A 10,124-nucleotide genomic window follows, 5' to 3' on the forward strand; every position below is an offset into this window, starting at 1 on the left:
CCCCCCCAGACACCCCCATCCCAGCCCTGGGCTCCCCACAGAGCTCTGCCAGCGCCCCACTCCCGGCCTGTGCCCCCCCAGACACCCCCATCCCAGCCCTGGGCTCCCCCCAGAGCTCTGCCAGCGCCCCACTCCCAGCCTGTGCCCCCCCCAGACCCCCCCCCCCCCATCCCAGCCCTGGGCTCCCCACAGAGCTCTGCCAGCGCCCCACTCCCGGCCTGTGCCCCCCCCACACCCCCCCATCCCAGCCCTGGGCTCCCCACAGAGCTCTGCCAGCGCCCCACTCCCGGCCTGTGCCCCCCCCAGACACCCCCATCCCAGCCCTGGGCTCCCCACAGAGCTCTGCCAGCGCCCCACTCCCGGCCTGTGCCCCCCCCCCCACACCCCCCCATCCCAGCCCTGGGCTCCCCACAGAGCTCTGCCAGCGCCCCACTCCCGGCCTGTGCCCCCCCCAGACACCCCCATCCCAGCCCTGGGCTCCCCACAGAGCTCTGCCAGCGCCCCACTCCCGGCCTGTGCCCCCCCCAGACACCCCCATCCCAGCCCTGGGCTCCCCACAGAGCTCTGCCAGCGCCCCACTCCCGGCCTGTGCCCCCCCAGACACCCCCATCCCAGCCCTGGGCTCCCCACAGAGCTCTGCCAGCGCCCCACTCCCGGCCTGTGCCCCCCCCGACACCCCCATCCCAGCCCTGGGCTCCCCACAGAGCTCTGCCAGCGCCCCACTCCTGGCCTGTGCCCCCCCACAGACACCCCCATCCCAGCCCTGGGCTCCCCACAGAGCTCTGCCAGCGCCCCACTCCTGGCCTGTGCCCCCCCACAGACACCCCCATCCCAGCCCTGGGCTCCCCACAGAGCTCTGCCAGCGCCCCACTCCTGGCCTGTGCCCCCCCACAGACACCCCCATCCCAGCCCTGAGCTCCCCACAGAGCTCTGCCAGCGCCCCACTCCCGGCCTGTGCCCCCCCAGACACCCCCATCCCAGCCCTGGGCTCCCCACAGAGCTCCGCCTGTGCCCCTGGCCTGCAGTTAGCCACTGCAAAGGAGGCTGCTGACTCTGGTGGCCAGTGTATTATGTGGGCAGCAGGTGCCCTAGACAGGCTGGAGCGCAGTAATCAGATACACTGTTAGAACAGATAATTATCAAGTGATCCTCCCCACTCATCCACTCCCAGCCTCTGGCAAACAGAGGCTAGGGACTCCATCCCTGCCCATCTTGGCTAATAGCCATTGATGGACCTAACCCCCAGGAATTTAACTAGCTCTTTACAGAACCCTGGGCTTCACAACATCCTCTGGCAAGGAGTTCCACAGGTTGACTGTGCATGGTGTGAAGAAAAACTTCCTTTGGTTTGCTTTCAGCAGGATGCCTCCTAGTTCTTGTTATGGGCACAAGGAAATCACTTTTCCTGATTCACTTGCTCCACACCCGTCAGGATCTGAGAATCTGGTCATATCCCCGCATGGCCCAGCACCAAGCCGGTCTATGACAACAGAGTCTTGTGGCGCTGCCACGCGGCTGTCCCCATGACCACTTGTGAGGCAACAATGTGCTTGCAAGAGCAAGCGCTTCCACCCCGGGATGCCTGCCAGCCAGCCCCATGCTGCTGTGGTCGCCAGCTAGACTCCGCATCTCGACAAAGCTGGGGGAGACCGCTTCCTCTCCCACTTTCACAAAGCGGGCAGCTTGGAGAAGAGGGCGAGTGTTCCACCCTGAAGCGGTTTCCGAGTTATTTTCAGTGACACGGGGAAGGTGCAGGGGTCATGCCACGAGGATTTTGCTTGTGGCCTGCGGGACGGGGGAGAAAGGCGGGGGAGGCTAGGGAAGCCAGGGGAGAAGATAACAAGAGGCCTGTTTGCCATGAGAACCAGGGCTAGACTGAAATCTCCCCTGCTGTGCTTTCCCTGTACTAAACAGATTTCCCGGGGCGGGGAGGGGGGGGGGAAGGGGGAGATCAGCACCAACAGCACAAAACTCAGGGTGGCAGCATCACGACAATACGATTGTGACCCTTTTGGGCCAGGCCCCCGACAGTCCCACCCCCGGGGGACGCGAGACCGAAGGGCTGGAGAGCACGCGACAAACAATTTTTAAAATCCGAGCGCCCTGAAATTGACGAAAATCGCCCATGGATTTGGAAGGGCCTTAGCCCGCCGGATAGTCACGGCCAGGGCCAGCGCGTCGGCTCAGCCCGCTGCTTCCTTTCCCACTCCGCCAAGATCAGTCTCGGGGCCTGGGAGCTGGAGAGGAGGGCGTGCTAATTGCCAGCATCTGCTCCACAGGCCACAGCCTCTCTCCAAGGAGGTCTAAGGCCCTGGGTGGTGCCTGATACCATGTGCTAAGCAAGTTTCCTCCACACAGCTCAGCCAATCCTCAACCGCAGCACCCCCGGAAAGTCCCCTTCAGCTCCAGCCCGCTCCTCTCGAGCACAGGCTGCCTGCACAGAGGGGTGGGCTGTGTACAACCAGGGACCCCTGGCCCGCCCAGACGCCTTCGCTTGTTCCCTACGGTGGGACTGGGGGTGAAAGGTTTTCCAGCATCGCCACTAGGTCTCCCCCCCGGGCCACTTTCCGAGTGTTCCCTGGGAATTTGCCAGCCTGGATCCCCCATCTCCCACCTACAGTGGTAGGTAGCTGGAGGGACCGGAGCAGAGCCACCGACCTCCAGACCGGATGGTTTCACTTTGGGGCGTGGTGTTGAACCATCTGCCCCGTTTCTCCGGGCCTGCGGATTTCCCCTCCGTGTCCAGCAGGCCTGGATCTGCAGTACCGGGACACCCCGAGGAGCTGCCAGCTCCGGTCTGCAGCCCCCAGCATGGTTTGGCTTTCTCAGCCAGCCGCCCCACGTGCCCGTTCCCAGTCGAAATGCAACACCTCGGACACCGGAGCCAGAGCCACCTGGACACCCCAAGCCAAGGCAGACGTAGTGTTTAAATCCCACACTGGAGAGACGTGCCCAGCTTTCTGCCACAGGGCCCAGCTGCCGTCCACCGGCTGGATTGACCGGAGGCTGCGTCCAGAGGGGTCCGTCGCCCCCCACCCCACGCTGGCCCAAAGCTCAGAGGTGAGGATGCTGTTGAGCTCCCTTGCTCTAAGAGCTGGCAGGTGCTGGCAGACTGGACACGGCTTCTCCCGCTCACCAGGTGGGAGATGAATCCTTTCCTCAGCCCCTTCTCTCCCCCGGGCTCAGCACCCCACCGGGGCAAGGGGATGCTGTTAGCCGGGTGCGGGGCCGTCCGCAGGGGCAGGCTTCCGCTGGTTTTGCTCGGAGGGCTGCCCACGGTCCAGCCGCTGAACTGTTACTCCTGGGAAGCGGCCTTTGAACGGAAGAGCAGGCTCCTCCGGGCGGCACCCAGCTAACGAGCCCCACTGCGAAGACGGGCGTCTGTTGAACTAGTCACTCCAGGTCCAGCGCCTGGGGTTTTGCTCGCTCAGGGCTGGAACGCCCGTCCTCTCGCTGCCCAGCGGCTCCTGGGTTGGACAGGCAGCGTTGCCACAGGAGCCTCGGTCCCCCGCCCGGCCCGTAGCGCTGCACAGACCCCCGCTCAGCGCTCGAGTCCGGGGGATTCACAGGCTGCTCCCTCACTCAGCGGCTCGGCCCAGCCTCTCGGGAGTCGGAGCTTTCTCGCGCCGGGCGCGGGATTCTCTGTGTTCTCCTCCCAGGGCAGGCAAGTCTCCCCTGGAGACGGACGGAGAAGCCACCCTCTCAGCCTGCCGGCAGGGGCTCTATGCACACCCCACACGGCCCAGCATTGCGGGGAGGGGGGGTTAGAAAACGACAGCAGCAGCCCCCGAGCCCAGCTCGGCCCCGAGCGGAGCAGGGTACGAGACTGTCCTGTTACGACACCCAAGAGAGGCTCACCAACAGCAGCTGAGGCAAGGCCAAGAGCCAGGCCAGCAGACGGGGGACGGGCAGGGGGGTGTGGCTGCAGCTCCAGTCACATCAAGGGAGCAGGCCGAAGAATCGCTCTGTTGTTTCACGCCAATGGAATTTCCCCTCCGAACTCGGGAGGGATCCCCAGGGGCCAGACTGGCACAAGCTTTAGAGGAGCCAGACTCCAGGATGAACGTCTGCCCCCAGCTCAGTCGGATCCTCCCCCCAATCCCTCAGCAGCGTCTTCCCCGCCCCACTGGGACAGGCTCTTACCTTGCAGCGTCGCTGCCTCAGTTTCCCCTTCCGCCAGCTGCAGCCTCCCTGGTCGATGGGGGAGCTGGGGTCCAGAAGGCACCGCAAAGACACCCTTCCACTTGCAGGGGTAGCAGTCCATCCAACAAGCCTGATGCCCAGCCCCAATGGGGTCACCCCGTCCTGCCTCCGCAGGGCACCCGCCCCATGGGCCCCCTCACCAGCAGGGCCCGCCTGAGCCTCCCGAATAAGGAACAGGTGTGGGTGGAGCAGGGGCTCTTCTTTCTCCCTTCACCCCTCCTTGGGGGTCTGCCCACACCCCTGCCCATCAGCCCCCTGGCTGTGTGCCAGCATAGCCATGCTGGAACCAGTCCCCCCCATCTTACCCCCACCCCCAACTCTCTGCCAGTGACCTCACAACTTGCCTTATATACCACCCCACACCCACCTGACCACAGTCACCTGACCCTGGGCTACCCAGCAGCCCTTCGGACTCCATTTCCCAGCATTCCCACCTTAAAGGGCCATACCCCCACACTCTCTGGGCTAGCCTGTGTCCACCCCTCCCTGGTTTTCCACTCTGGCAGGCCTAGCACTGCGGAGGGCTCAGGGAAGCGTGCCCCCTCGGAGGCCCTGACTGGCCCCCCTGAGCCCATCGCTGGCGGCATCGGCGGGCGGGCGGGCGGGGCCGCGGTGGATGAAGGAGGCGGGAAGAGCGAACCGCTTCTGTGCACACGCATGCAGGGCGGGGCGCAGGCAAGCCCAGGGCGGCTCGCTGGGGTAGGGTCACCAGGTAGCATCAGAAAAAATACCGGACACACTTGATCGGGGGAGAGGGACCAGATGGGAGTGGAGTGGGGCTGGCCAGGAGGAAGAGGGGTCGTGAGCAGCGGGGCTGGCCAAGGGAGATTGAGGGGGACGGCCGGCGGGAAGCAAGGCTGGTCGGGGAGGGGGTTGGGGGCAGCGGGGTTCTCCTCCTCCCCAAGGCATCACTCTTACATCAGATGCAACCAGAGGCTCCCAGCGCTGATCGCGCCCCCTCCCAGCCACTCCCCCCACCCCCACCAGGCTTCCATCCAGCGCCCAGCTGGAAAACCAGAAAATACCAGACATTGCACCTGTCCGGTATTTTCTGGATTTTTTAACCGGGCAGAAGGCCCAAAAACCGGACTGTCCGGTTGAATACCGGGCACCTGGTGACCTTACACTGGGGGTTAGCAAACTAGGAGAGCCCCGACGTGCCGGCCGCCCAGAGCGGCAGTTCGCCACCTCTGAGGTCACCCAATCTCGGGGGGGCCTTCCCCAGCCCACCCCCAAGTCATGCCCCCAGGGAGCAAGAGGTTTCAGTGTAAGTGTTCAAGCCCAGCTTGCCCCCCAGGGATCCAGCCCCACACAGAAAGGGTGGGCCGATCCAGCTCCCGGCTTGCCTGGCTCTGAGGCTCTCCCCCTCCAGCATCAGGGAGCAGGGCTAGCACTTAGCCCTGCAGCCCCCCTCCTGCCCAGACCTCAGCCCCCCAGCCTGCTCCTTCCCCCTCCCTCCTGCCCAGACCTCCGCCCGCTTCCCAGCAGCCCCCTTGCACACTCTGAAATCATTTTTGGCCCCGCCCCAGAGCGTAGGGGCCCCGCCAGGCTCTGGAGTGCGAGGGGATGTGGGGACTGACTTCCCGCTTCTCCATTGGGTTTTTTTTCTTCTTCTAACTCTGGACCCTGGACTGATTTTTCTGTGGGTCAGTGGACCCCGACCCAAAAAAGATTCCCCGCCCCGGCCATAGACAGTGTAGGACTCTTTTAGGGACTGGCTTGTGTTGGCCTGGTTTTGAAATGGAATTCGCTAGGTTTTTGGCTTGTTGTGAAATTTGGGGCATTCATTTGCAGCATGAAAGTTGGCCACAGTTTGGCTCCGGGCTGGGAAGTGCAACTCCGGGCCCTGTTACTGGCACTAGCCTGGCTGCGCCGGCCGACGTGGTTGCAGCAGGAAAAGCAAGCGTCCCATTGTGCAGCACAGAGACGGTGCCACGGAGGGACGTAGCCGGTGGCTCGCAAGCAGGGAGGAGCAGCCGAGCTCTTTCCACCCCCAGCCCTTCCCGGCAGGCCCTGCCGTCGTGTGTTCGGACACTCGGCTGGTGCAATTCGACAGGCTGAGCTGCAAAGCACAACAGCCCAGAGCTCATAGACTCATAGACTTTAAGGTCAGAAGGGACCATTATGATCATCTAGTCTGACCTCCTGCACAGTGCAGGCCACAGAATCTCACCCACCCCTCTGAGAATAATCCTCTCACCTAGATCTCAGATACTGAAGCCTTCAAATACTTTGAAGACCCCAAGATGCAGAGAATCCTCCAGCTGTGATCTGTACCCCATGCTACAGAGGAAGGCGAAAAACCTCCAGGGCCTCTGCCAATCTACCCTGGAGGAAAATTCCTTCCCGACCCCAAATATGGCGATCAGCTAAACCCTGAGCATGTGGGCAAGACTCATCAGCCAGACACCCAGAAAGTTCTCTATAGTAACTCCTATCATCCCTCCATTGACCTATTTCCCACTGATAATGAATGGTCAATTAGTTACCAAGATCATGTTATCGCATCAAACCATCCCCTTCATAAACCCATCTAGTTTAATCTTGAAACCAGATAGATCTTTTGCCCCCACTACTTCCCTTGGAAGGCCGTTCCAGAACCTCACTCCTCTAATGGTTAGAAACCTTCATCTAATCTCAAGTCTAAACTTCCTACTAGCCAGCTTATATCCATTTGTTCTTGTGTCCACATTGGTATTAAGCTTAAATAATTCCTCTCCCTGCCTGGTATTTATCCCTCTAATATATTTAAAAAGTGCAATCATGTCCCCCCTCAGCCTTCTTTTGGTTAAGGTAAACAAGCCAAGCTCCTTGAGTCTCCTTTCATAAGACAGGTTTTCCATTCCTCGGATCATCCTAGTGGCCCTTCTTTGTACCTGTTCCAGTTTGAATTCATCCTTCTTAAACATGGGAGACCAGAACTGCACACAGTATTCCAAATGGGGTCTCACCAATGCCTTGTATAATGGCACTAACACTTCCTTATCCCTACTGGAAATACCTCGCCTAATACATCCCAAGACCGTATTAGCCTTTTTCACGGCCATGTCACAATGGCGGCTCATAGTCATTTTATAATCAACCAGGACTCCGAGGTCCTTCTCCTCCTCCGTTACTTCCAACTGATGTGTCCCCAGCTTATAACTAAAATTCCTGTTATTAATCCCTAAATGCATAACCTTACACTTCTCACTATTAAATTTCATCCTATTGCGATCACTCCAATTTACAAGATCATCCAGATCTTCCTGTATGATATCCTGATCCTTTTCTGAATTGGCAATAGCTCCCAACTTTGTGTCATCTGCAAATTGTAAGCTCATTGTAAGGGGGGGGGGGGCCGGATGGCACGTCCCTTGGGCCAGAGCCTCGTACCACACGGGGCACGTACCGCCGAGTCGGGGGGGGTGCCGAATGGCACATCCCTTGGGCCAGAGCCTCGTACCACACGGGGCACGTACCGCCAAGTCGGGGGGGGGGGTGCCGGATGGCACGTCCCTTGGGCCAGAGCCTTGTACCGCACGGGGCACATACAGCCAGGTCAGGGGGCAGGGGGGGGGGACGGATGGCATGTACAAGCACCAAAGCCAGCCGCCCTGCATGGGGTGTGCAGCCCACAGGAGCTGCGTGTGCCTCGCACGAGTAACCGTGCAACACGACACCACCAGCAGCCACGGCCCAGCCTCGGCCGAGCCAGCAGGGGGCTCCTTGCGTATCAGCCCAGCCAGGCCCCCTCTCCGGCAAATCTCCCCATCACCCCAGCCCTGCCTGCAATTTCCAGCTACACAGCGCCACCTACTGGACCGTCATGGCTGACCCCTCGTGCACCAGGGAACTGGTCCAGCTGATTCTGGGATGGTGTGCGGGTTTGGGTTACAGATCGCTGCCTGGGGGAGCCCTGGGTATGCCTCCCGCTGCCCCCCCAGAGCCAGCACCCCCAGAGCTAAGAGCTCCCCGAGGGAGGCCGCTGGGAGCAGGGAATTTTCCCAACAGAGGGAGTTTTTGCTGCTCCTTAGGATAGGCTCTAGCTTAACCATTATTCTGAGCTGTGGAGTGATGGGATGGGCACCCGGCGAGGCCGCAGCCTTGCTGTAGGGGTCAATTGCGAAAGAACTCTGTACGTGTGAAGTATAGGGGTAGTGAGGCCTGCATTCTCCCCCCTCTCGCATTTCCCCCCGCCCCTTCCCTACTACTGATGAGCCAGAAGCAAGCCCCTAGGAACATCCGCCATTGTAGTAAGAACGAATTGTAGATAAGGGCAGGAACATAACAATCTTGTTTATCTAAATGTATTGATCGTGTAAACAAAGTCAAAGGACAAGCAATACAGCCGAGCCGTACTGTAACAAGCAAGGAGTAACCCCTGGAAATTTCCAAACTGCCACAAACGAGGTAGAGAGACAGTATTTAAAGCTGCACCAGACCTAAGCAATTTGGACCTCACTGATGGGCTTTGGGTACCGGCGCCTCGGAAGCTGAGACAACCTCCCACTGCATCCGCAGCTGAAATGGGGTTCCCGGCTAGCCACAAGGATGTAAGAAATGCCCCTTCTCCTACCATGTTGTTCTTTTAGTTAAGGGGCACAGCTGAACGCTGTCAGGAAATAAACTGCTTGTGTTTGACAGATACCTGTGTAGTTGTTTTTGTACTTTGAGAACCCAGTGTCAGACCTGAGACTTACTCTTGCTGGCAACACTTGCCACTCGCATGAACTCAGCTTGATGGTGGGCAAGTGAGGTGACAGGAGGGCACTGCCCAAGGAACCACGTGCCGCAGGCCATGGCTGCAGCCGCAGAGCAATAACCCCATGACAACTGCTGGCTACAGTGACCTGGTCCTTCCCCCTCTCCACGAGGTGGCAGCTGGAGAAATGGAAGAATTCATCTGGCGACCAATGTTCCCTTGACATTTTTCCATCAATGTGTGGAATAAATGTTGTTCCACGCACCAATACATGTGCAGATGTGCACCACCAGGATAAACACATGCTGCCAGCTGTGGGCGTTCTGCTAGTCAGCTGGGTGGCACCTCTCTTTTGGGTGGCTGCCTAAGTGCTCGGCTTACAGGGAACACGGCTGGTGACCTAGGGCGGCTACGCTGGCATTGGCTCAGGCTCTGGCACTTGTGGGCAGGGACCTTTTCACCGCCCTGAGGCACTGAGCCAGGTCAAGCTAAGTTTTAGGTGCAGACCAGGCTGAAGTGTGGCCTGCCCAAATGCAGCCGTTCGGCTTGCGCCGCGGGAGGGCTGAGCTTCTGGGCTAGCCGGATGCCGGCCCCGGCTAGAGGAATACTGTCTGCAACCCATGCCGAAGGCTGCTCCTCCCTTCCAGCCCCTGTGCCAGCCCGGCTTGCCGAGTCTCACCGGCCAGCTGCAGCTCACAGCCTCGCCGCCTGGCAGCAGGGGCTGCCCCAGACTGTTTGGGGCTCTGCCCCTCCCCTGGCTCACCGGCTTCCCTGCCGCCAGCAAGGCCTTTCCCTCCCGGCGCCCCCCAGGCTACTAACTCACCTGCCGCCGCTCTGCAGGACCTGGCACCCCTTGGGGCATTGCCCCCATGAAATCAGGGCTGGGTGCTGTGAGCCACAGCTGGAGCCGGGCAAAGATCCCCATTTGCTTCCTTGCACTAGTATGTTGCCCCCTCTGCCCGGTACAGAAGAAGGGTCCGGCCGGGGCACGGCCTGGCAATACCCACCCACTGGTCTGGGGGAAGGCGCCACCGCTCGGATCCTTCCCCGTCACCCCTCTGCTTCCCTGCATGAACCATGCCCGGATCACTGCCCCCTAGTCCTGGCTCGGTGCCACATCCCTGCTCTCCCGTGCCTGGCAACCCCCGGGCACCTCCTCTCTCCATAGAGCACTAGAACTGCCAGGGACCTTGAGAGGTTGAATCCCATCCCCTGCCCTACGGCAGGACCAAGCATC

At 60.7% G+C, this 10,124-nt stretch overlaps 1 protein-coding gene across 1 annotated transcript in view; it reads right to left on the reverse strand.

Moving 5' to 3' along the window:
- The window catches only part of SEMA3G (semaphorin 3G), a 96,192-nt gene extending 91,773 nt beyond the window's left edge, over nucleotides 1-4,419 (reverse strand). Inside the window, exon 1 of the mRNA XM_075939490.2 lies at nucleotides 4,144-4,419. Within this exon, the coding sequence (XP_075795605.2) occupies nucleotides 4,144-4,264 (121 nt within the window). The 5' untranslated portion in view covers nucleotides 4,265-4,419. The remainder of the gene's footprint in view (nucleotides 1-4,143) is intronic.
- Nucleotides 4,420-10,124: the final 5,705 nt, after the last annotated feature.

Source organism: Pelodiscus sinensis, chromosome 11 (genome assembly GCF_052426305.1).
Source record: "Pelodiscus sinensis isolate ZL-2025 chromosome 11, ASM5242630v1, whole genome shotgun sequence".
Classification (NCBI taxonomy): Eukaryota; Metazoa; Chordata; order Testudines; family Trionychidae; genus Pelodiscus; species Pelodiscus sinensis.